This window comes from Heteronotia binoei, chromosome 9 (assembly GCF_032191835.1).
Source record: "Heteronotia binoei isolate CCM8104 ecotype False Entrance Well chromosome 9, APGP_CSIRO_Hbin_v1, whole genome shotgun sequence".
In the NCBI taxonomy this organism is placed as follows: Eukaryota; Metazoa; Chordata; class Lepidosauria; order Squamata; family Gekkonidae; genus Heteronotia; species Heteronotia binoei.
Genome location: NC_083231.1, coordinates 35,704,637 through 35,732,275, shown reverse-complemented (window position 1 = coordinate 35,732,275; position 27,639 = coordinate 35,704,637). Strand labels below are relative to the sequence as shown.

General features: G+C 41.9%; 1 protein-coding gene across 10 annotated transcripts in view; it reads right to left on the bottom strand.

Moving 5' to 3' along the window:
* The window catches only part of SORBS2 (sorbin and SH3 domain containing 2), a 224,856-nt gene that overhangs the window by 31,731 nt on the left and 165,486 nt on the right, over positions 1-27,639 (bottom strand). For 6 of the 10 annotated variants that reach the window (XM_060246435.1, XM_060246437.1, XM_060246438.1 and 3 more), the window contains 4 exons: positions 24,957-25,134; positions 23,744-23,858; positions 6,151-6,200; positions 1,334-1,521 (listed from right to left, as the gene is read on the bottom strand). In XM_060246435.1, the coding sequence (XP_060102418.1) occupies positions 1,334-1,521; positions 6,151-6,200; positions 23,744-23,858; positions 24,957-25,134 (531 nt within the window). Of the gene's footprint in view, positions 1-1,333; positions 1,522-6,150; positions 6,201-9,873; positions 9,931-11,157; positions 11,242-23,743; positions 23,859-24,956; positions 25,135-27,639 lie in introns of all 10 variants that reach the window. The other 4 variants (XM_060246434.1, XM_060246440.1, XM_060246443.1 and 1 more) reach the window with 1 other exon arrangement.

Here is a 27,639-nt window from a genome sequence, read left to right as displayed (position 1 = left end):
GCAGTTAAATGGTGTTTAAAGAGAGTGCACTGCCTTTAAATGGCATTCTGGGTGAAGTTGCAGCTTCACGAATGCATTTAAAGGGACTGTGACACCCTTAAATGCCTTCAGCTCCATTATGGGGAAACTATCCAGGGCTATGGGGGGGCTGTTTTTTGAGGTAGAGGCACTAAATTTTCAGCCTAGCTCCTGGTGCCTTTACTCAAAAGACCTCTGAAGTTTCAGAAAGACTGACCTCTGGTTATTCAAAGAAGATTCCCCCCATCCACCATGATTTCCAAAGGAGGAAAAAACAGCAATAAAGCATGGACTGAGGTCAAACCACAGCATTATTCTAAAAAGCACATAACTGTAGGGAAACAGAATTTGCAAATATCAAAGAGTAGCTGCATTATTTGGGGCAAGATAGTCTAACTGAAAATTTAAACAATTGTTATAACTAGCCAGTAAAAGAAAAATCTTGAACTGAACATGCCTATGCCTAAATAAGCAAATATTGCTCTGATAGGGAGCTGATTAGAAGTAGCAGTTCCAACACAGTAGCATCCTGTGTTAGCAGCACAACTTTGTAAACATTTCAGGAAACCAGTAATTTCAATTTAAGAGATTTTCTGGTTTTTTTAGTTATTTAAAAGACAAGACAGTTTGAGAAGAATTAGAACCATTAGATGATGGAAGTTCATCCACGTGTCATGATGGAAACATATATATTTGAGATTTGTGTCTTCGATTTAAACACTGCTCATGACAGAAACTCTTAAAATATATAATTCTTGCTCTTTTCTGTCAATAAGGCAACAGATTAAATGCAATTGCAATGTCATAAATCAGTGCTAGGGTTGTTAGGGTGGAGCCTGGAAATCTCTCCCACTTTTACAATTGATCACCAGCTGGCAGAGATCAGCTCCCCTGGAGAAAATGACTGCTTTGAAGGGTGGACTCTGTGGCATTGTACTATGCTGAGGACCCTCCCTTCCCTAACGCCTGCCCTCTCCTGGATCCACCTCCAAAGTCTCCAGATACTTTCCAACACAGACCTGATAACCCTATAAATTACAGTCTTCTTTTGACTAAGTTGGTTGCAACAGCAGCAACAACAGAAAGGCTAAAGGAATCGACATGTGGAAAACCTTTTAAAATATTCATATCAGAGGACAATATATAAACCTGGGATTTAACCGTGTTGCCTGTAATTGGTGGCTTTGGGAAGAACAGTAAATTCTGATTGGTTAATAGCATTTAGCAAGCATCAACCGACATTACCACCTTTCACTTTAAACACAAGAATATGTAGTTACACTGCTCCTTCTTTGCAAATATGTTTATTTCTTACCTTTTGCTCTTGACGGAGAAGATGGAGAAGAGCTAGTGACAGGCTTTCTAAGGGTAGTATATGTGCTCTGTGTATCTGTACGGCCCAGACTAGCCCGGTTTGCATTTTGCTCATTGTGTGCCCTCTGGTGGGTTACTGCAGGTTCTGACTTCCTCCTTTTCCTGTAGTCGCTTGCAGTGCTTGCAGAACTAAGGAAACAAGCAGTGTAAGTTCTGATGTGCAGTTGGAGCTATAGGGACAAACTGAGACACACACAAAACGAAACCAGCAATATTACTCAGTAAGTACAACTGAGTGCAAGCAGCTATCACAGTATTTTTCTTGTATTTCTGCTTGTGCAAGAATTTTAGCAGTAGCAGAAATTCTGTGTGGGATCCAACCCATAATATGGCAAAAATCTTGCCAGTTCTCTAGGTTTTCAAGTTTCCCCTGCTCTTTAAACTGGCATGAGTTCCTTTTTGCATGTTCTGTCTTTATTCTTGACTGCACAAAAAGCATGAAACAGCCTATAGGAATAAAGTTGCAGTTTCCTGCAACAATGAGGTAGTTTTCCTTTAACTTTTGAATGGGAAAACGTGAAAGAGAGTCTTAACTACCCGATGGCATTTTACAGCAGGAGGCTGCAATCTTGAAGCAAAGCAAGGTTCACAGACTTCTCCATTGATATTGTAGTCTCTCTCTTCCTAAGAACACAAGCACAGCTTGCTGGATCAGACCAGTGGTCCATTTAGTACAGCATCCTGTTTCACCCACCAGTCAACCAGTTGCCCTGGAGGTACTCACAAAGAGGGTAGAGAGGCTGAGGCCCTCCTCTGCTGCTAACTCCCAGAACTGGTAATCAGACATTTGCTGTATATGAAGGTTCCCTTAAATCATCAAGGTTATAGCAGCCATTGATGAACCTCTCCTCCATGTATCTATTTAAACCCCTTGTAAAGCTCTGTGCTTGTGGCCATCGCTACCGCAACTGGCAGGGAATTCCACAGTTTAACTACTCATTAAATAAAGAAGTACCGTATTTTTCGGTCCATAAGGCTCTCTGGACCATAGGACGCACCTTCCTCCTGGGGGGTGATCCGCTTCCTCTGCCTCCGATCCGGCGCTTCCCCCGCGGCTGCCTGCCTGGCTCCATCTTTTTCAGGCAAGCGCTGGGATCGCTCTACGTGGCCCCACCGCAAACCCAGCGCTTCGCAAGCGCCGGCTGCGGAGGGCGCAGCGTGCTTCCTCCTTGTATGTCTGCCTGGCTCCACCTCTGATGCTTAAAGCAAGCACTGGGATCACTCCCTCTGTCCTCCGATCCCAGCGCTTGCTTTAAGCATCACAGATGAAGCCAGGCACACAGACAAAGAGGAAGCACCCGCCCCCTCCGCAAACCCAGCGCTTCGCGAGTGCCGGCTGTGGAGAGGGCAGCATGCTTCCTCCTTGTCTGTCTGCCTGGCTCCACCTCTGATGTTTAAAGCAAGCGCTGGGATTGGAGGGTGGAGGGAGTGATCCCAGCACTTGCTTTAAACATCACAGCTGAAGCCAGGCACACAGGCAAAGAGGAAGCACCCGCCCCCTCCGCAAACCCAGTGCTTTGCGAGCGCCGGCTGTGGAGAGGGCAGCGTGCTTCCTCCTTGTCTGTCTGCCTGGCTCCACCTCTGATGTTTAAAGCAAGCGCTGGGATCAGTTCCTCCACCCTCCGATCCCAGCACTTGCTTTAAATATCAGAGGTGGAGCCAGGCAGACAGACAAGGAGGAAGCACGCTGCTCCTTCCACAGCTGGCGCTTGTGAAGCGCTGGGTTTGCGGTGGGGCCACGTGGAGTGATCCCAGCGCTTGCCTGAAGAAGATGGAGCCAGGCAGGCAGGCGCGGGGGAAGCGCCGGATCGGAGGCAGAGGCAGCGGATTGCCCCCCCCGAAGGTACGTACCTTCGGACCATAAGACGCACACACTTTCCCCCCACTTTTTTTGGGGGGGGGAGTGCGTCTTATGGTCCGAAAAATACAGTACTTGCCTTTGCCTGTCCTCAACCTATTTGCCAACAATTTCATTGGTGTTTTTTTACTATGATGGGAGAGTGATAAAAAAATGCCCTCTATCAACTATTTCTCTTCCATGCATAATTTTAAAACCTCAATCACATCTCCTCTTAGCCATATTTTTTCTAGACTGAAAAGTCCCAGATTATCCAGCTTCACCTCATAAGGAAAGGTGCTCCAGCCCCCTAATAATCTTGGCAGCATTTCTTTCTACTTTTCTCCCAGATCTGTAATACCTTTTTAAAGATATAGCGACCACAATTGCGTACAATATCAGGACCGGATCTACATGTTTTTTGAGGGGGGACAAAATTAAAAAATGATGCCCCCTTTTGGACCATTTTGTCTTATGGTCCCATAGAATACAATGGACTCCATGTCCAATTTGCCACCCCTCCTCTGTCAGCGCCCCCCCCCCCCCCCAGATCCGGCCCTGTACAATATTTCAAATGAAGCTGCACCACAATTACATAAGGGTATTACAGTATTGGCTGTTTTATTTTGATTTCAATCGAAGAATAGCTAATACAAGACCAAGATCTCTTGAAGCAACAGTATTCAGGCAAGAATAAGAAATCTAATGCATATATTACTGCATTATTTACGTACCCAGGGCTTTTTTTGAGCAGGAGCTTTTTTTGAGCAGGAACACACAGGAATGCAGTTCCAGCTGGCTTGGTGTCAGGGGTGTGTGACCTAATATGCAAATGAGCTCCTGCTGGGCTTCTACAAAAAAAGCCCTGTACGTACAGATTACAAATGGCCAATAGAGAGGTGACATAACATCACTATGACATATAAAACATAGGTATTGACTTCTCACTAGGCTTGTTCCAGTCTTGGAGCCCATTTTCTCCCAGCGCTTTTGTCCGATTTTGAACAAGCTGCCATGGGGCTGCAACTTGCCCTGCCTCTTTCCTGCAGCAAGAAAGATCCTCTGAAAACCAGTTTCTGCTTGCCACAGGAAAGAGGTAGGGCAAGTCGCATTCCCATGGCAGCTTGTGTGAAATTGGACAGAAGTGCCAGGGAGAAAAGGGCTCTGAGACCAGAACAAGCCTACTGAGAAATCGGTCAGGCTGTTTCCAGATGGGGAAGTAGTAGCAAACAGTGTGGAGGCGGCAGGATGACATCTATAAGCTCCATTCCAGTGCTCCTTGCTCTCTTGATGTCTCCTTCCTCCATTCCTCCCAACGGCAGCTGCCTATTATGCAGCCCCTCCTACCTGCAACCTCCATCCTAAAGGGTCTTTATTTCTTCTAGCTGCATTGGAGTGCTACAAGCATGGCTCAGTAAGGAAACAAAAACCCCTTTCTCTATCCCTAGGGTTATATACCAGGTCACAACCCAACCTGCCAGGGTGAAGGGACTAACCCCAATGACAAGAGGTCCCCTAGCCCATAAGAAATGGAGTCAGAAGTGTTGAGTGGTGTGCACCCATTGGGAGGAAAAGGGGTTGTTCTGGGAGGCATATCCCATTGCAACAGTCGGAAGGATGTGGCTGGGGTTAGCATGGGGGAGGTTTTCAGGTGAAGACTCCTACTTAAAAAGATGGGATGTGAAGCAGAAGAGGCAAGTACAGTCAAGAGAATGAGGCTAATTCATTGCTCCAGTGAGAACTGATGTGTGTGCAGACAGGCTAGGTTTGCTGGGCCAAGCTGTAAACAACATACAGCAAAGTGGGACTAGCCTTCAGCATGAAGCCCATCCTGCAATATGTAATGGATGACCAGAAGGCAGTGGAGTGGTGATCAAGACAGAGTATTATGGCAGTGCCTGAATAAAGAAGCCCATTACCACATTATGCCTCTGTGTGCCTCTTTGGTGAGATGGATCCACATGGTTTTAACAGCATCTTGTTCCTACGACCAGTTTATTTGTTTTATGTATTTACTTCATTGATAGGCCACCTTTCTCCCACCAGCAGACTCAAAGCAGAGGGTCAGATTGGCCATTAAAGCCCCTGGCAAAAGTCCAGGAGATTCAGTGGCCCAGGGGGCTGTTTCCCTACAGTGGGGCCACCTTGACCTGAGAATGTGTAACTTGTTCAAAGTTCCATACCAATCAAACACCACCCCCCTCCACAAAATGCAGAGAGAATGTGCATGGTCTATTCTCATTCTCTTTAGCATTAACTTGCTGCTGGTACCAGGCCAAAGGAGAAAGTGAGCAATAATTTATCTATGTAATGACACTAATTATTCTTGATGTTTGCTGCTTCTTTCATCTTTCCAAATCCTATGACCTTTACACAGTGTTGCAGAACAATTAGAAGCCAGTTCTCAGTTTGTACAAATCAGAACCAATCCTGCTGACAATACCTTTATATATATAAAATTCAACAGCCAATGGGCTACATTTTAACATGGCTAATAGTAACAAATACAGCCTTATTTTGAAGTATTTGATACTGTAAAAATGCAGATTACACAAAAACTGTGCACATACAATTCGCTTACACTAAAGAATCCTGTGCTAGGATATAATGAAAATGCAGACCACAGATGCTTCATGATGTATAGCATCTGAAAAAATTATACATCTCAGTCTTTAGATTCAAACACAGAAGTACATGGACAGATTTCTAGATCTGCACTGAAATGGGAACCCCTAATCAGAACCTTCAATTTAATCTGACCAGCAGGAAAGAAAAAGGGGTGGAGTTTGTATTCCCTCCTGTCAGAAGAAGGCCAACTGCACTTACTTTTGAATAAGAATCAGGATATGGATGTCTGGATGTCTCTTTCTGGTTATAAAGGCTTATATTAAAAAAGCATAAATTCATCAAGTTTTTCTTACCTAGAAGGTCTATCCAGGCCTCTGTCTGTTGGACTGTAATACAAGGAAGTCTGGAGAGACAAATAAGTGATTCCATTAAACTTTTATTCTATATTCCACTGCCATCATTCATAACAAATCACCATGCAGAGAATCTATACATAAGTTAACAAATCAAGTTATCATCGTTAATACCTCCAGAAGAATTTGGGCCATTTCATAAAAGAGGCTGGGCAGCTTTCGAAGTCCATTGCAGAGCCCTTATTTCATCTTGGAGACAAAAATTCAGAAACAGAACTAGATACACGATTGTTTATAATGGCTAAACAGTGAAAGCTCCAACAGGGTTTTTAAAAACGTGAATAAGACTTACAAAATATCCTCCTGTTACTTACCGAAGTATTAATGTCAAACAAAACTGGAAATTCTCTGTAAACATAGCTTAGACATCTATAACTTATACAGCCACTTGACCTTTCAAGCTTCATGTTAAGAGCAGAGATCGTCACGCTGACCTCAAGACTTTTCTTTGCTTAAGAAGAAATGGCTGCTGAATGCTCTTTGGGAATGCAAATACTTCAAACTTGTGAATATAAGTTCAGCCCTTAGTGACAACTATTTTTAATCTAGTCACTTAATGGGTGTCAAAGCTCCAGCCCAAATTAGATGCACACAGTAGTAGTTTGTGGGAGCTAGAAAAAGAATCATGTTATCCCCAGGGCATCATTTCATGGACACAAAACTATGTCATTCACATGTTAAACATATTTTACATTCAGGCTATGTAATTTCAGAGATGACCTGAGGGGACTGAAAATAGAATTTTCACACTATGTACTGCTAAAATCATACATCAAAACATATCTTCAAAATGTATTACAGGGAGCAGCCTGCTGTTACACTGCATCTAGGTAACGCTAATTACTTTCAACAAGAGGGAGCAGAGCTTGATGAACTGTACTCATTTATACCTCTTTAACATGACTGCAATAAAAAAAGGTCCAACTGAAAAACGGTGAGGCACTCTAGAGGTCACACTTGTTCTTTGAGTACATTTTGCATTATCTCACAGGGCCAGTAGATTTTAGTAGATTCTCAGGTTAAAGAGGCTACAATTTACACAGATGGGGGGACATGGGTGCCTGTCCCAACTTGCTGTCACACAGAAGAACATGGATCTCACCTTTTCAGCACTCTGCTTCTCCATTCAGGTCTGAAGTACTGTAAGTGGAGAGGAGGGGTTACTGGCTTCCTCCTGCACTATTTTTCCCAGTTGAAATAGCCATGGGGGACTGTTTGCCATTTCGCTGGCTCCTTCTTTTTGCCCCTTTCTTTGGTGGTTTGCCCTTTTCTCTAGGAAAGATGCATGTAGCTTGGGAAAGGGATGAATAGACTTCCATGGCTGTTTCTGCTGGTGAAAATGGAACAGGAGATAAGCTGGAAGCCCCTCCTTCCCCCTCACAGTGTTCCAGAACAATGAAGCACTGTAAAGGTAAGAGAGCCTGTTCTTCCGTGCAGCAACAAGCCAGGACATGCCCCCCACCTGTGTAAACTGTAATGTCTAGTCTGAGACTCAGGCCCCAGAGTATCTGTGAATGCTGTCCTCCTCCATTGTCCATTATACTAAAAGGGAGAGACCAGAGTGAGAACTAAGAATAAGTGAGCTCATGCTACTGCTTCACCCATGTTGTGTGTTGTGATGTTAGACAGCGATTTTGAAGCTCTGTTTGCCAGTGAGCCCCACCCCCCTCATCGGTTCACTGGCACCAACAGATGCCTACCTATATCAATTGCTGACTCAGCCCTGTTACCACAGCTGACACCTAGCACAATAATACAGATAGCATAGTCACAAACAAACACAACAGGAACTGAATGTAATTGGGAATCTGAATACAGGATATATTCAAGAACGGTTCTGGGTATACAAATACCAATTATTTGAACACTGAACAACAATTTCCTTCTAAAAAGCTACAAATATAGAATACTTTATTAACAATAGCTGTAAGCAACTGCTACCCTTGAAGAGTGTTCAGAACCTGCAACTAGAGCAGAATGCTGAGGCTGCACTTCTGGTTAGGGCCAGCTACTGGGAACATGTGACCCCCATACAACAGCAATTACACTGACTACCAATGTTGTCTCAAGCCCAAGTCAAAGTGGTATTTCCCCCCTCCCCTTTGCAGCCCTACATGGCTTGAGAAAGAGATATCTGAAGGACCATCTTCTTCCATATGTTCTTTCCTGAGGATTATGATCACAAGGACAGCTCCTCCTGTCTGTCCCACCAATCAAAGAAGCTTATCTGGTGGTTGTACAGGAGAGTCTTTTTGGTGGCAGCCCCATGATTATAGAACGGCCTCCCCAGTGAGGTGCGCCTGGCTGCTTCATTTTCAGTTTTGAGGAGGCAGGTAAAGTCAGTTTTATTTAGGACCACATTTGATTAATTTTGGGTTTTTTAAATCTATTGACAATCATCATTGGAGATTTTAAATTGTGGTCTTTTATGTGTGTGCTTTTTAAAAAAGAACAACCATTAAGAACATAAGAAGAGTTCTGCTGGATCAGACCAGTGGTCCACCTAGTGCAGCATCCTGTCCGACACAGTAGCCAAGCAGTTCTTCTGGAGAACCAACAACAGGACATAAAGGCTGCAATTTTCCCCTGATGTTGCATCCTGGCTCTGGGATTCAGAGACCAATTTCGCACACAGTTTACCCCATGGTCATGTTCCTGTTTTCTGCGCAGCATCCGTCAGATTTCCCACTATCTGCGCCGAGTTACAGGAAGTGCTGAGGCTTTTGTGTAGCAAATGTAAACTGGGTTTTAGCAGTTTACGTTTGCTATGCGAAAGCCACGACACTTCCTTTAACTCCGGCGCAGATTGTGGGAAATCCGACAGATGCTGCGCAGAGAACAGGAACGTGACCGCTTGGTAAGCTGTGTGCGAAATCAGTAAGAGTTTTAATGCCTCTGAATGTGGAGGTTCCTCTTGGTCAAATGGCTAGAAGCCACTGATAGACCTAGCCTCCTCCATGGATCTATCTAATACCCTGTTAAAGCTGTTTAATCTAGCCTCTATGAATATATCTAATACCCTCTTAAAGCTATTTATTCATGTGGCCATCACTACATCCTTTGGCAGTGAACTCCACATTTTAATAACTGCCTGTGCATTTTATTTATATTGTAAGCCACCTTGAGTTCTGGAATTTATCTAATAAATGTTTTAAAGGTACCTAATAAATGTTTTAAATAAATAAAACAATCATTTTTAAAACCAGAGAGATGGGAATATAATAATTTTGAATAATATTTATTTATTTTATTCGATTTATAAAGTTGCTTGACATCTGAGGAAATCTTAGCATTACTGAATGAGCACAGTAACAAACATTTTGTAGAATGTTAAGAGATAGTTTAAGAATAACTTTTCTAGGTTAAGAATAACGTCTTGCAATTTAAGTAGGAGCAAACTACTGGTGCAGTGAGCAGGGAAAAAAAAAATCAGAATTACAGATCAATTACGAAGACAACCCACCAAATTTATAGGTGCTTTACTTCAGTTATGATTCTTAGACACATTTCACCCCTCCCCCAATTCATTTTGGGGTTTACTTTAAGTAAATTTTGGTGACAACCAAGTGATGTACATGGTAACCAAACCACAGAGAACTCATAAACAAAACCAAATGTTGTTTCCTAGTTAAATCAACCATAGAAGAAACATGCTTAATTTACCTCATTGGAAAGACCTGAAGGACTGTCTTGAACATAATCCAAGAGCTTTTTAGGAGGCTGCATCATTTAAGTAGAATTGCAGAGATGAAATGGAGAAGAATCAATGGCAGCAAGGAATGAAACATGTGGAGAAGGTGACATAGTTAGAAACCAAGTGATGACAGACCACAAGAGTGACACAAACAAAACAAAATGGGGGAGAGGGGAAGGGAATATGGACTGTGGTGAAGAATGTGTGACAGTAACTGTCCACTAGCCCTGGAAAGCTTACAGCAGCTTTACATGTAAGAAGACAGAAGAATGTTTGAAAAAGCATTTGAGATATGAATGAGTGCTGCTTTGGTCTTTTCAGGGTGAGGATAACAGCTTTGGGTAGGGTTCCAAACTATCCAGGCGCTGCTGATACTCTGCACAAACTCCATTTCTTTGGGCTTGAACAAAATGCAGCTAAAGAATAGCAAGAAAGATAAGACTGCATTCCTCAAATGAATTGCAGATATTCCTTCAGAGGAATAATAATAAATATCACTTCCAAACACCAGAGAACAGAATTAATGCCAGCCTTATATGAAGGTATGTTTAGGTTTCTGGAACAGAAATTTAAAAGCCCACTTTACTTCTTTCATTAAAGTTGTAAAATATCTGATTATCAGGGCTTTTTTTTGTAGTAGGAACTCCTTTGCATATTGGGCCACACACCCCTGATGTAGCCAATCCTCCAAGAGCTTACAGCAATAAGAGCCCTGTAAGCTTTTGGAGGATTGGCTACATCAGGGGTATGTGGCCCAATATGCAAAGGAGTTCCTGCTACAAAAAAAGCCCTGCTGAAAATTGCTCCCTTTGACATCAGGGAGGTACCAATAGGCACCATACATGCTACCAAATCCAGCAGCCATGCGTCCGAATAACTCTGTTCTGCAGCTAGAGCTGCCTGCTACCTAGCATAACTGTCTAAGCAATTAGCAACAAATTAGCATTGAGATATTCAGAATTTCAATGTGTTAAAGAATATTTATAAAAATCTAAAATGAAAGTTCACTGATAGCTCAGTTTTACTGGTCATTAACACCCCTACTGACTTCAGAGGGACTTTCCCTCCCAGAAAATGAAATATCGTGTAAATATTACACATATACCCACCACAATATAGAAAAACATACATAAATACTAATGATGGAGTGCTCCAGTTATTACTTCTGAATACAATTAAGCATATTTTGATCTATATTGTGTGAATTTTTATTTTATTTAAATTTTATACCTTGGTATTCTAGCCTCACTTACCGGGCGTCCAAACTCCAGCTCTGAAAAGAATTTATACCAGGGCTCATTTTCTAAATCTATGTCATCTGGGTTTATGCGATCAGTCTGGAAGAATTGTGAAGGAAAAAGGGAAGGAAAAGGCACAAACTGATCAAAGTGTTGGAAATGACGTATCACACTGATAACACAAATGCACACAAATAATAGGAGAGAAAGGATGAAACAAAAACAAAGGAAATGGGAGACGGAGATTTCACGGTAGAAAATGTCTGGCTTGATCTGAGAGTTGTCACACACTGGTTGTTTGAATTCCTCCTTTTCAGCTTGTCTTCCAAAGGATTATTGTGTGTTGACGATACAATAAAATATTATTTGCTTTTTTATTTAAAAAATATAAGTGCCCAGATATTATTATATAAGATTATTACAGTCCCTTCTAAGCCCTGGCTCAAACGGGTTTAAGATGAAAATTAAGCATTGTACCAGCCTATTTTAGAGATGCATTGGCATAGTTGTGGCACTGGTGTCAGGGTTTAGGATGCATCTACTTGCGTACAACAAATACTTAATTTGCTTTCAAGCATGCCATTTTGTACAAACAGAGAAAAATCTCTAGGTTTTTTATATTACTTTCTTCTTTCATGTGCATAAAATGTTATACAAAAACAAAAATGTTATACAATGGCCATTAACTGTACATGAATACTGACTTTGCATTTTAAAGCCAATTTTGCATTTTAAAGCCAAATCTGGAAATATGCAGAAACAATAAAGACAAATATGCAATCCTATGGCCTCCAGCCTGTGTCAAGGAAACTAGGGATATAGTACTGACACGCCTCCATATGGGAACAGGTTTTTGAGCTCTCCTTGCACCTTTAAAAAAGGGTAATTAAGGAGACAGGAACTACATATAGCATCTCAGGTAAGCATGTGATGCTCACCCAAAGGGATAATTAGTGCTATCAATTCTGACAGCACTAGTCTTTTCTTTTTCTTTTTTTAATAGAGGGAAGAAAAAATAAATTCAGGCAATTCCATCTTGTCTTACACAGTAAATTACTAGCACTGGCAATTCTTTTGCACAGCAGGCATTAAGATGGGAACCTAAACCTATCAAGATATATTTTATTCACAATTGAGCATCTTTCCATTCCATTGACCCTCACCCCCAGCACTGATGGTATAGAAGCAAATCAGCAGCATCTGATTGGGAGGCAGTTCTCTGGCCCTAATTCTTTATACAGTTTTCATTTTTACACCATCATTAGGACAAGAATTATCCCCCACTCAATGAATTTATCAGTTTGATTTCCTGACTGAGCAGCAGAGGGCAGCAAGAACTATTCTTTTACCACTGACTAGTAGCTAATGTGTTTTGTTCATTTAAAAAAAATCTCTTAAACTGTCTGGAGTCTGAGTGCTGCCTTTCAAAACAACATGATCAAGGTCCCAAGTGTCAAAGGATTGGTGACATGATTTTCACCAGAAATGGCATGACAAGTGAACTCTCAATGTTCCGCTACACCTCCTTATTCCATGATGATTTTTCAATTGGCATCTTCAGTTTCTACAGCCCTGAGGACAGGATACTAAAACCTTTTAGAAGTTTTGAATGCTCTAAACTGATTGGGAATCCAGTACAGAAGCTATTATGAATCCAGTGCAGAAGCTACTTCTTACCAACTCAATGCTACAACTTATGGCAGTACACTGATGCCACAGCTGGCATTCCCAGAATTCTGTCCTGCATTCACCATCATTAACATGCTATCTAGTCCAGTTGCCAGTTGCTGGAGACTCTGTTTCTACAGCACATATGTACTGCTGCATGATGGCTATCTACCGTACTTTGCCATTGTTAAGTTATAAAAACCCACCCATAACTAGTGGGTGACCAAAAAGCTTATTCTTTTCTTCCTCTGTAAACATACGGAGCCTGTCCATAATTATCCTTCCATGGTTGCATTTCTTCTAAGCAAACCATAAGCAAAGGGAGGAAAAAGCAAAGATGAAGGATCTGATCAGGCTGCCAGCCAAGGCCTGGGGCAGCCTTGTAGCCTCTTTGCCCCTCATTCCAAGAACATCAGCAGTCAAGTCTGCCTCGAGAAATGATGTGATAACAGTCAATAGCACTGTTGGATGGATGAGCGCCACTTATGCAGTGCCATGAAAAGGCATGTGTTAAAGGCCTGCCATGGCAGGGATTAGGAAAGATGAATGCTTCCAATGACATCACTTTGCAAGCAATTGAAGTTCTGCATCCCAAGAATCTGGAAAGGGATGCTTGCTGATACATTCTGAGCACCAGTCACTGCTGCAGCAGTGGTGTTATTGTTTGTACCATCGTAATTGAATTCTTGCAGAATCAGGCAGCAACCTTTTGAAACCTAAATGCGCTGTTGTACCTGGTTTGGGTGTGCAGGAAAAAAGCTTTTTGTAAAACAAAAGGTGGCAGGGTTATTATTATCATTGCCTTTAGTATGGTTGTGAATTTTATACTGTAACTGGAACACTGTGATTTTATGATTCTGTGTTTGTTTTTTGCTTTGACTTTGAATTAATGCAATAAAAGAATTTGGGCTTCTTATTTTTGCCTCTATGATGGTGATTCAGTTTTGTAAGGCTTTCAAATGGCAAAAGTACCAGTGCACTGGCACAGGTGTGAAAATGAAGCTTGCAAGGTGAGCTCCCAGCATCCACTGATAGTTGGAGTGCTGCATTGGAAGACACAATGCTTTTATGTGCAGAAAGAGTGATGTACAATGGCAGGCTAGACTAGCTTCCATATTAGACAATGCCCCCCCCCTCTCAGTCCTGTCTTTTTAAACTGGAGAGAGATAGAGGAGCTTTCGGGGTAGTATAAAGTGAGCTGTACAGAAGATTGTTTGAGTCAGAAGAAAAAATGTAAGATTTCTCTCTTGTTGTGGTGGGGGTATGGTCTTTCTTCAAAGTGTACTTAGCATCCTACTTGCAAATGAAATTCACTTACGTAGTCAATTTTAGTTAGCTTACCAAGTGACAGTGCCCACTAATAGTCCAATAAGAGAGTAAACGTTATCTTGTAATAATTCTTGTATGTTCGCACATAAAAGCTATTTTTGCAATGCAAGGTTTTTTAGTGTTCTTAACCCCATGCTTTCAGCTGTACATGTAAAAAGGCAGTAAAAAAAGTTCAGCTACTTGATATGGACAATCAAAGTGAAAGACGCTGTGTGTGCATAAAAGAGGAGGTACTTGAGATCTCAATTAAAAATAGAGCACTGGATACTTCTTACCATGCTTGGTCCAAGGACTAGTTTTCAAATGCTTTATGTGGGGAGGAAGAGGGTCTTTGACCTATGATTTGGGCCCTCCTTTACAAAAATAATACAAAATTTCCTCAAATACATATGCCTGCCAAAGAAATAGGTCAATTGAAATACATAATATGGGCGTTTGAGACTTTGTTTGGGGACTTTGTCAGTTGGCTTGTGAAGAAGCTGCAAATGCAGTGGAACGTGATTTAAGCAGGTGATTGCGTGACGGCAAGACTTTCTCCTTCAGAAGCCGACATCAGTGGAAGGACTCCATTTAGAATTTATTTCTGAGTAGTAGTACTCCTTATAGATTTTTTGGAATTTTCCAGAGTCATCCTTGGGAACTGTGTTTTTGTTTGGGACTTTATGCTTTCTATGGTCGTTTTCGCACTCACCTTAATCAGCAGCGACGACCCTCTTCACCGCGCAGGATCTGCGCGGATTTCGCACTAATTGCCGCGGAGCACCCGGAAGAGCCGGAAAGTCCCGGCGCTTTTGCGGCGCAAACCAAAACCGCCAAAAAGCAGTTTCCGTTTGTGCCGCAAAAGCGCCGGGACTTTCCAGCTCTTCCGGGTGCCTCGCGGCAATTAGTGCGAAATCCGCGCAGATCCTGCGCGGTGAAGAGGGTCGTCGCTGCTGATTAAGGTGAGTGCGAAAACGACCTATGTGATTTATCTCTTTGGAATGAATTTTGGATGCTTTTGCACAATATAATATAGACTTTTGTAAATTTGTCATAAGCGTTATGTATTTCTGACACAGTTGTTTTTTAGACTTCTGTTCACACTGTGTTGCCATTGTTTACTCTGTAAAGAAATAGGTATGGCAGGGAACCCTGAAATGAGGTTGGAAATCAGCCACAGCTGTGGAAAGTATGAGCAATTCCTTTCATGCTCTCCAAAGTGAAAATCAATGGAATATGTGCAAGGGTATTTGTGCAGACTCAGCTTCCAAAATAAATTTCAAAGGCTTTTATAACTGTTGTCCAGTTGTCGCTGATTACATTAAATATCCAAAGCTGTAGGCACATGCAGAACTAATCATTTTTATATAATGCAACTAAGTAAAGCAAGTAAGTGGTATAAAAAGCAGATTCAGTATAACGAGGTACTATAAAAATGTAACTTCAGATTTGGTTAGATGCATTTGAGTAAAGAACAGTGAGGAAAGAGCAGATTGTAATACAAAAGCTAGGAAAGAGACATATTAAGAAAGATTTGTCCTCACTGAACATGTGTATATGGAAGTAAAAACATGACAATCAGTAGCAGCACTAGCCCAAGCAAAGTAAAATGCAATAACACAGGATGCACTACTGACACAACCTGTCTTTATAAAAAGTACTTAATAGGGGCAAATGAGTGTCAATCCACTGGGAATGGCATCAACAGAGCCAGCTTCTCATGTTAATCATAGTTCTTATATGTCAGCTTCCTTGTCAAAATTATATTTTGTGTGTGCATGTGTGTGCACACACCTGGAAGTCATGGTAACCTCCGGTGACTGACTGCTACTGGAGACCAGAAGGATATTCAGAGAAGTAGTTGAATAAAACCTGCCCCTGTCATCTGAATACTGGTATTCCAAAGAGGTCTCCCATCCAAGTAGTTGCCAGAGTTGAATCTGCTTTGCTTCCAAGCTCAGATGAGATTGGGCTTGCCTGGGCTATCTTGGTCAGGGCTATAGGTGGATCAAGTGATGGATAAATGGTGGGAAAATGAGGATTAAGTGCTGTTTGGTGCCTCCAGGGCTTTTTTTTGAGCAGGAACGCAGTTCCGGCTGGCTTGCTGTCAGGGGGTGTGGCCTAATATCCAAATGATTCCTGCTGGGTTTTTTCCTACAAAAAAGCCCTATGTGAAATGATGGTGACATCAGGGGCATGGCCTAATATGCAAATGAGTTCCTGCTGGGCTTTTTCTACAAAAAAAAGCCCTGGGTGCCTCACTTCATTGCTGTCTTCCAGTGCTGTTTCCCTGGCTTTTGGACTCTTCCAAAGGTATATATACCATCACCTGTCAAGACTGCTCTTCTGCTGACTACATAGGACAAACAGGTCTGTCTGCCTGTATGCAAGAAAATAAATGAACAAAAATCTGAGAGGAGAATGGCAACATTGAGGAATCTCCAACAGAACAATTAAATCCGCCAGGAAATATCACTGTTGACCTCAGTGGTGATTTCAAAGGGAATCTCCAGTTGAAAACAGATGGACTACAATTTTAAAGTAAATTCCATTCAAATTGGAAGTAAATCAGGACTCCTGAGTTTTTTCCAACTACATGCGAGTGATGTAGTGCCACATCAAGCATAACCTGAATGGATCTAGGGTTACCAATTCCCAGTGGGGGCAGAGGATCCCCTAGTTTGGAGGCCCTCCCCACTTCAGGGTCATCAGAAAGCGGGGGAGGGGGAGGGAAATGACTGCTGATACCAGATCATATATTGAGATCTGGCCCATTCAATCATTGCTAACTTTTAAAGAAACCTTTAAAAATTATCTGTCTTTCCCCCTATTTTTCCTTTCTAATGTTATATTATTTATTACATTTTTAGTTAAAATAATTGTTTAGGGTACTTTCTTATCATGAAAGTTAAAAAAAACATTCCTACTATTGAAATTGGAGTGCTATTGTTTAGGGGGGTTTCTTTGGTTTTAGTAGAGATTCTATCCTTTTAAGAGCCTTGGGCGGAACCTATATGCATGACCATACCACTGCAGCATTGGGAAAAGCTGCTCCTGTTGAATTTCTCCCAGACTTTAGCTTGTTTGTATAAAATGCAAATCCACTGAGCACACAGTATAGCTCCGCTGCTTAAACCAGGAAAAATGTGGGCAATGCATTAGTCCCTACAAGGTTATACCAGAAGTCAGTGAGTGACTAATTCATTTGCTTTCCCTGCACCTGTTTGAAGAGCAAGCCAGTCTGGAAAACATATATGTCCCATTCTCTGTCCAATATTGCCATATATTTATTCCATTCCAACTGGAAATTGTCAGATATCAATCTGTATTAACCCCAAAGATAATGAGAATTAATTTCTCACTTCATGATCACAATAGAGAACATATGAACATATGAAGCTGCCTTATACTGAATCAGACACTTGGTCCATCAAAGTCAGTATTGTCTTCTCAGACTGGCAGCGGCTCTCCAGGGTCTCAAGCTGAGGCTTTTTCACACCTATTTGCCTGGACCCTTTTTTGGAGATGCCGGGGATTGAACCTGGGACCTTCTGCTTCCCAAGCAGATGCTCTACCACTGAGAAATGACAGAAAAGCCAAATTACATTGCACTCTGAAAGACTGTGTTTCATTTGTTCACCAATTTTATGGTTCTGTCAAAAAAAAAGAACAATGCCTATTACTTCTTGCAAATGAACTGTTTTATAATTAACTTCTACCATACAGTGGAAACTTCTAAATTAATGCTGCATTTAGCTCTGGGTTAATTGATTCAGATGTTCAAAGGGATGTAATTCAGTGGATGGAGCATTACTATCTAATGGCTAAAAAGAGATGTGACATGAGAAATCTATGATCAGAGCTTCTGATTTTTTCCCTTTACTTTGTAGGAGCCACGTGGGCCTGATAAGTTTATTAGGGTGCTATCACTAATAGCACCCTATTAGTGAGCCTGCAGCAAACGTGGACTATTGCACCCTTCTTAAATCTTCGTTCGCGAAGCCAAGCCGAGAGAGAGATCACTAATAGAATAGGAATATAAAATACTTTCCCCAATCTACATTACCCCCTTGAATCTGCAACTAGATGTGCTGGGGAAAACAATATGGGCACCAAGTAAGTACTTATATTTTGCCCAGTAGGTAGATCAGGTATACTACACAGAACTGATTTTTCAATCAGACTAGTAACTACGAGGTTACTTTGAAATAAAGGCGAAAACTCCCAATGAAGTTTTTGATCCCAAATATCATGGATCTCTTTTAAAAAGTCTTTTAAACATAGGCTTGGATCCAAAGAGCAATAAACATAAAGGAGTAAATGGAGCAGGCCTTTGCTGATTTCCTCTTTCCACTGCAATTCCCTATGACCTTCCCCACTCCAGCCTCTCCTGAAATATGGGGGACCAAGGAATTACACAGGATGCAGTGCAGGAAGAATGGTAGGTAGGGAGAAATCAGAACTTCTCACTCTGATGGAAGGATATCTATTGGCAGAACACAGTTTTTTTGGCACCTCCTCTCTTCAAAATCCCATCAAAATGCTGCTCCTGGGGAACAGGGGATCCGTTAGAACAGCATTTTGGGGAGGGAGGCAAGAAATGCATACTAAAACATGTGGGATCTATCAAATAGTCTTGTAAGACCTTTACTGGCAAAGAAAATCCAAAGGAACCTGCTCTTCAGGATTTTGGGGATACAAAAAATATAGCACTGTGCAGTTCCATCTTAATATTCATCACAACATGAAGGTGCTTATGGTACTCCAAAACAACTACCAATTACATCCTCAGCCAAGTCTGGGAAAACTGAAAGAATCCACAGAGTCACAGTCAAACAGACATTGGGTGCCTTTATGTTTTTGAAACATAACAGTTCCCTTGCTGTTTCTCTGTTCAAATTTGCTGATTTTCATAATTTAAAAAGTCAGGAGACCGTTACCTTTGGGTCTGTAGGAATGCCCATTTGGACATACCTTTGAAATACCCATTTGGAAATACCTTTGGGTCTGTAGGGATGCCCATTTGGAAATACCTGCTCTCATCATAGCAGGATGCTTAGCTTAGAATCTCCCAATCCTTGACAGCCATTTTGTAATCTGTCCAGCCTCCTATGACTGCCATTTTGTTGTGGTACACTATTCTACCTCAAAATTCTAAACACCCCAACAGGATTAACTGGTTGAGGAAATCAGAATAGAATAGATCTCTAGTACAGATATTTATAAGAAGAAACATGATTTTCTCATTTTAGTTCATCAAATTTGAAATGTTACATTGATTACCTCATCTATCACAGAGGCAGGCTGGCTTCAATATGAATTACTTGCAAATAGTTTGGCTTGCAGAAAATCATGTTTAGTGAAATGAGACACTCATGAAATATCATTGAAATCTGGAAAAACCCAGTTTGTTCAGTAAGACTCACCAATTGAGAACTACTGAAAAGGCCATTAAATTAGTTTGTTATACAGTATACAATATCTGTAACAGAAATTATCACTCAATAAAAATATGAATTCCAGCTCCTCAGTTGTTTGCAAGTACACCCCAGACAATAGCTACCAAAATTTCTAGCAAATTCTGCAGTCTTAGAACAAGTAATAAGTAAACTCTATTAGAATTTCCTCAGATTCATCTTTTGAAATAAAGCCTCAGTTCTGCGAAATTCCTCAAAGACCTAAACAGACATCAATTTTGCACGAGGCTTGTTCTGGGCGGAGACCCCTTTTGCTCCTGGGGCTTCTCTCCATTTTCACACAAGTTGCCCCGGAGCTGGGAGTTGGCGCGGTGCTCTTCTGCAGCCAGCAGGATCTTCTTCCAAGCAGTTTCTGCTTGCCACGGGAGAACAGCACGCCAATTTGAAGCTCTGGGGCAACTTGTGTGAAAATGGAGAGAAGCCCCAGACAAAAGGGCTCTCCACTCAGAACAAGCCCTAGTGCAAAATCAGTCACAGTTTCAATTAAACACTAAGTAATCTTAATCCCAAGGAAAGCCATGCCATCCCATATGCAATACTTCATGGGATACCCTTCTGCATATTATTCTGTGGATACCTAAATCTGTGGACTGGGGCCACACTGATTGAAAACAAAGTTTTGCAAATTTGGGAGACCCTCCCCATGACATGGAGAAAAATCTGGATTTTTTTTTTAAAAAAAAGCACCTCTGAGAGTTTTAAATCCTCCTTCCCCCCCATGTGCTTTGTCTGTACCTGTACTGAGGCTGCAAAGCTGTAGGTAGGGAGTAAGGTGGGAGAGTCGATGACCCTGTTGTCATTGAGGGAAGCAAACTGCTGGGCAGGCAGGAGAGCTTCTGTTGTTGCTGGGGGGCGGGAAGGAGCTGGTGGGTGGGCGTCCAGCCAGGTGGGCTGCCACTGTTGCCATGCAATTGTAATAACGTCAGGAAATGGAGTATGTTGAACTGCACATTAGAGGTTCAAGTGGCTAGCTGTGTTGGTCTGAAGCAGCAAAACAAAGTTTGAATCCAGTGGCACCTTTACTTCTATCTGAAGAAGTGTGCGTGTGCACACAAAAGCATGTCTTGAATAAAACTTCGTTGGTCCTAAAGGAGCCACTGGACTCACTTTGTTCTGCATATTGCATGGTGTGTGTACGCAGTGGGGAAGAGAACCTGACATGGGACTGCTGTTTTTACTCGAAGCCCCATTTTTTTTCATAATGCACAGTTCCACTGTAATTTTCTTTGCCTTCAATGGAGAGATACATTAGTGCATTTCCAAATTAACCTGGGGACAGATCTTTTGCTGAGCTGTCAGAGGTTTCTGTGGATACGACGAGCATGATGTCATGACAAATACCATGAAGTACCATTGCATGCTTTAATCGTTGCAACATGAAACAGTCTATTCTATATGACAAAAGGCAACGTAATGTATAGACCTCTACACAATAAGAGTTCTGCAAATTTCCAAAAAGTGGTTGTGGAGAAGGGTAAACTTCCTGACTAGCTGGAGGGACCAAGTGGGCTTCAGTATGAAAAGAAAGAAGCTGAAAGATAAGCAGAGTCATTGCTGTGAGTTTGTTACAGTACTGAGGGAGGGAAGGTTTGCAGAATTTCTCTCCTCGGGGATCTGATGTGGGATTGCAGATCCGCTACTCTGGAGCATCACTATGGCTTCACCTGTGCTCTCTCTCTGTACAAACCAAATGCAACAATGATATCATGAGACTCCAGTGCTCTCTCCTCAGCCTGGGTAAGTGCTAGCTAGTGGAACGTCTTGAACCTTAGGGCAGTGGGATGCACTTTACACTCAGTTCATCACACATTTTTAGAAAGCCACATGGCATATTGTTGTTATCAACATAAGCCAATACTAAAGTGAAGCCTTTAAGCACAAAAAATCCTGCATGTATATAAGTTTCATCATGCTTTATCAATAGTTGCCAATTACTGCAAATTTAAAAAGCTACCCCCATTCACACTAAGGTAAGTTTCCTAGCCTGTATGGTTAATAAATGTTGCAAAATGAAATTATACCTTAATTATCTAAATGAAACAAATAATAATGCATGCAAACACCCCATGTTGTGTATTGAGTCCCACAAAGTTTTTCATTTCTAGCTAATACTGACTAGACTATCATGGCTAAACTCTAGATTGCTACATACTTGCCTTGACAGAGAAAACATTCGGTATGTTTAAAAACAATACCTATTTCAAAGTAGGTAGCATGAATGCTCTTCAGTTGAATCAACTTCTGAGTACTAAAAGAAAACATTGCTTTGTTTCCATTACAGATTAAAACTATAGGGTTGTTACAATGTTACTACTCTTTTCAATATATTTAATAAGCACAAGTTCCCGTAGACAAGACATATCCCATGAATGTCCATGAAGGAAGGTTTTTGAAGATACCACTTGGATTACTGGAACTTGATGTTAGTGAGAAACCATTAGCCTAGCCTTGTTAAATGGGCTCCGTAAACATCTCCAAACTGCAGAACTGAGCAGCTCAGAAACCAGGTGAAGATGTTAGTCATGTTAACACATACCAAAGTTATCACATAAGAAAACACCACTATGCATACATTGCAAATGCACACATGTAGATTTGATTTTTCCACAGTACCTAGAAACAACCATTTCATAAGCACGTGTAACAACTCTCATGTTATTATATACATATTGGTAAAAATTGCTGCAACTGTTATAAACTCCATAAATACACTGTGAGGTGACTAGAGGCTTATTAAGAATTAAGCACAACAGAACAAGTAAAAATGTGTATCTTAAAATAAGTGATTCCAATTTATTTAATGAAAAATGCACACTTAACCATAACGTTAAGTCAAAGCAATCCTATCTACCATATCATTTTCCCATTCCTGCTGCAGAACCCCACCCCAGGGCTTCTTATCCCCCTGGGATAGCACTTCATGGGGTAGCAGTAGTGTTTGTGGGCTGCACAGTTGGCTGCAATGGAAGGGGGAAGGCAGAAAAGTTCTGTTCTTCTGATGGAAAATTTTGTCTGAATGCAACACAGTATTAACCCTTCAGTCTCTCCATAACTATCTCTTTTCTATTTGCAACAACCAGGGATGGGCACAAACCAATAAATGAATCACAGCTCACGCATGAATCAGGCTGATTCATACTGTGTTTCAAACGAATTCGTGGAATTTCATCAACGATTCAAAAATGAAACCCATTTTCCCCATGTATCACTTATTTCATTTTTGCAGTTTGTTTGCAAGACTGCCTGCTGCAAATTCAATCAATTCCTAGGCAATGCTGGGGGTGGACTTCTGGGAGCCCTAGAAACACCCAGAGAAGTAGTCCATAGCTTGATAGGCAGCTCAAGGAGCCAACTGAGGAGCTGCCATTCTGTTCTATGGGAGTAGACATCCTGAGTCAGCTGCTTTCACTTTGTGGCACAAAGAGAGAAGAGTTAATAGTTGTGAGAGAGCTAAAGCTGAGCTTTCCTGGGGGCACATGCTCTGGGGGCTATAACTTGGGCATTTAAAATTCAAGCTTTGTCAAACTTGGTGGGTGGGTGGAGAGCCTGCTGAAGACTCCTGTTGAGTTTGGCATCTAACTCATGAGGAGGCTGTTCTACACATCGGTCGTTTTTGCACACACCTCCAGCCGGCGCGACCCCCCTCTTCACCGCGCAGGATCTGCGCGGATTTCGCACTAAATGCCGCGGAGCAGCCTTTTGCGCCGGAAATTCCCGTCGCAAAAGCCGCTCAAACGTAAATCGCCAAAAAGCAGTTTGGCGTTTGCGCGGCTTTTGCGATGGGAGTTTCTGGCGCAAAAGGCTGCTCCGCGGCATTTAGTGCGAAATCCGCGCAGATCCTGCGCGGTGAAGAGGGGGGTCGCGCCGGCTGGAGGTGAGTGCGAAAACGACCATCCTGTACTTGCTGAACCATGAAACAGTTTGGGAAATCAACCAAACCATGAACCAACTGAACCACAATTTTTCCAGTTCATGCCCATCTCTAGCAGCAACCAATCTCTGAAAACAGAATCAAATACAAGGAATTTTTTTGTTCAAATCACTTAACACATAAACACATTGAATGCATAAAACAATGACATAGTTTAATACCAGAACAGACCTAATTATGTTTTTTATCATGCTGAATATCAACAAATTTCTCTTACCGGTCTTTCGTGTTCAAGAATTGAAGATTTCCCTGGCTCATATTCAAAAATGCTCCTTGGTTCAGAACGGAATTTGCGCGTGTCCACTTTTCTATCAGGAGGGTCCCAGTCATTTCTGAAAAATTAAACATTGGCATCTGAATGGACCCACCTTTCCTATCAAATTCCATGCATGAACTCCAAGAATATCAAACTCGCTTTCTCTTTATATAGCATTAATAAAATCAGTACAGAACTGTCCTATTTCATTAAAAGTAGATCATTTACTGAGCTGGCTATGTTTGAACTTGATTCTCCAGTACAGATATATGGCAAATCATGTTTCATACTAGCACAGAAGCAAGTGAAAGTCAAAAAGAAAAGCTCACTTTAGCTTGTTAAATTATTGAAGAAGGAGAAGAAGATATTGATATTATATCCCACCTTTCACTCTGTATTTCAGAGTCCAGGAGCAGCTTAAAATCTTTCCTCTTCCCCAAAACAGACACCCTGTGAGATAGGTGGGGCCTTAGAGAGCTCTCACAGAAACTGGCCTTTCAAGGACAACTCTGCAGAGAGCTATGGTTAACCCAAAGCCATTCCAGCAGCTGCAAGTGGAGGAGTGGGAATCAAACTCAGTTCTCCCAGATAAGAGTCCACACACTTAACCACTACACCAAACTGATGGGCATATGAGCATATGACGCTGCCTTATACTGAATCAGACCTCGGTCCATCAAAGTCAGTCTCGTCTTCTCAGACTGGCAGCGGCTCTCCAGGGTCTCAAGCTGAGGTTTTTCACGCCTATTTGCCTGGACCCTTTTTAGTTGGAGATTGAACCTGGGACCTTCTGCTTCCCAAGCAGATGCTCTACCACTGAGCCGCCGTCCCTACGGGGGACAACATGTTCTTCACGTAAAACCATTTGCTGTAAGTTAAACGCTACTTGCTGTAGGTTTTAGCTCACATCCCCACACTGAAACAATAGCTCTCACGCAAGTTCCTGGAGATTTGGGGGCAGTGCCTGAAGAAGGCAGAGTTTAAGGAAAGTAGGAAGTTCAGTAAGGATGTGATGCTTCAGTCTGCCCTCTGAAGCTGCCATTTTCTTTAGGGGAACTGATCTATGTCATCTACAGATCAGCAGCAATTCTGAGACAACTCAAGGCCCCACCTGAAGATTGGCAACCCTACTGTTTGTAGATTTAATGCTGCACAGAAGGAACACAGGGCTTACTTCTCTGGTGCAGATCTTTGCCGCGGACGGATCGGTGGTGCTGGAGGTGGTGGAGGTACAGGGGATGAGACCTTAAAGGCTTCAGTGCTGTTGTCAGAAGTACTTTTTGTAAGTGGTCTGTATGTCTGAGTCTTTGCAGCGGGATGTGCTTGAGTGGAAAAAGATGGGCTGAAGTTACCTTGGGAAAGACAAAAACACAGAGGAAATCCAAACATGGTTATGGATTTCAGTTTATGCAAGATAGGTTCTGTCCACACAAGCAGCCATTTAACAAAAGTGTGGTGTGAATAGTCCATTGTCATTTTTATTATACACACACACACACACACACATTTCAGTGGATACATATGGTCATATCAATTGTGCACAAGTATGGTATGGGATTCACTGTTAAATACCTAAATCTATTTTCTTGGAATTATTTTCCATTGATTTCACTGTAACTTACTGACAACTCAGTTGCCTTGATTCAGAGCTCGTCTTCTGTATATTGTGTACCCACTTCGTCCTTTGGTGATGGAACCAGTGGCTGCATTCAGGCCTGTCCCCTAACCTACACAGGTGATTGTTCCCAAGGGTGTGCAACCATCTATGGGGCAATGTTCATGAAGAGGCATAGACGCCCTAGTGTTCAGTTTGTGTGGAAAGGTTTGTTTGTTTCTAGCAGCACTTTCTTATGCACTCTAGGACAGATAAGGAAGGGTGATCTATATGCAAAACTCTGTTCTTGTACACAGGTCTCCCTTGCTGAATCAAGGCGATTCTGCTTAGAACAGACCTCTACAACTTCATTCTTCTAATCAGCCCTCTCCCAGAGCTATAGGTCTCCATCAACAGGTGCATATGTACCAAACCTTTGCACTCAGTAGACCAATCTTAGTCAATTTCCAGTTCCCTAGAACCTTCTCCCTCTCCAGGCCCCCTTGACTTACTTTACCTGTGGGGACATCCTCGATCGTTTCCAGGATTGTCTGCTGTGCACACAAAGTGTGCATGGCACAATGATATCACTTGGAAGTGATGCCATCACGTCACCAATATCAGGGGGGGTGATGCTCTAGTTTTTGGACAAAACTCTATGGTCTTTAGCTGATTTTACTTAATGTTTTGCCCCCCAAAACTACAGCATCATTGCATAATGTTGACAACTTGATGACATCACTTTCAGGTGTCATCATCACATCACTTTTCAGGCCAGTTGGGGGTGGGATTTTCCCTGCCCACCAGTTGCAGCGAAGAAGCACCCCGCAAAAGTGGGAATTCCTCTGCCCCCAATGGAGGTCTGGGAATCCTGTACTTTATCAATCCCCTCTTTTTAAAAGAGGCTGAGAAGAGGAGTTGGCATCAGAACAGAAACTTGCACACAAATCATACTCAGCCCACTACCTACATAGTGTGGCCTACTAAGGGTCTAACTATTTTGAAATTTGAACCAAGCAGCATAATTGGGGTGGTGGTGGTATCAAACCTCTGTTCTCCCTCTGTTCATTGATGGGTGAGTTGTGGTCAGCTAGGTAGATCACAAGTTACAGAGCCTGCTTCAGGACACATGTGTCCCTATGAAAATGGAAATGTCTTGAAGTAGAGGTTCAAATATTATCATTTACTGGTGTCCTCTAGGGCTCCCTTGAGTCTCATTACTGAAAGCTGAAAAGGAAAATGTGCTTACACATGGCCATGCCTTTGTTAATCTTTGTTAATGGACGATGCATTTGTTGTTAGTAATATAATATTTATCAGTATTAATGCTGGAAAATTGTCCTAACAAATCATGTCAGGAACATATGTTTTTAGAAACAAAAACCAGGCCTACACAAAAGATTATTTGAAAACTTTGAAGTGAAGATATTTTTAAAATGCATTTTTATCTTAAGGCACATTATGTTTCACACAGGTCTACACTTGTATGCCAGGCTTTTTTATGTTGTCACCAGGACTTTTTTTGTAGGAAAAAGCCCAGCAGGAACTCATTTGCATATTAGGTCATACCCTTGACATCACCAGTGTTTCACACAGGGCTTTTTTGCAGGAAAAGCCAAAAAGGAACTCATTTGCATATTAGGCCACACCTCCTGACACCAAGCCAGCCGGAACTGTGTTCCTGTGTGCTCCTGCTAAAAAAAAGCCCTGGTTGTCACAGTCCTCTAGCTTGGTATACGTTCTTCCTGTAAACCTCCTGCAACCATCTACTACTATAGTATGTCAATTTCAGTTAAACTAAATTTCAGACAGTTACAAAGCAGTTTTGATGCAAAAATATGTTTTGGATGTGCATATCTCATTCTGAATTTGAGTTCTGCTTAATGGCAAAGGGCATGGCCCAGTGAAAATGAAATACAATTTGAATGCATTGCTTTCACTGTTAGCTCTGGTTCTCCCCCATTAAGTATATAGCTTTGCTCGCCTTATGCTATACAGTATTGTACCCAGCTGCTCCTGCTCCCTTGATCATCTTCTCAACATACAGATTATCGTGTATTTAAAAACATTACAGATGGTGGTCTGACACTTTGCTTTGGATCAAAAAATTCTCTGCCCTCCTAAACCAGAGTCTGCTGCAAAACCAATCCAGTGCATTGAAGGAAATCCCAGTGGAAATTTATGAAAGGTCATTTTTGGAAAAGCCAAAATCAGTGTTGAGTAAATAACAAAAATGAATACCACACACTGAGATTCAACAAAA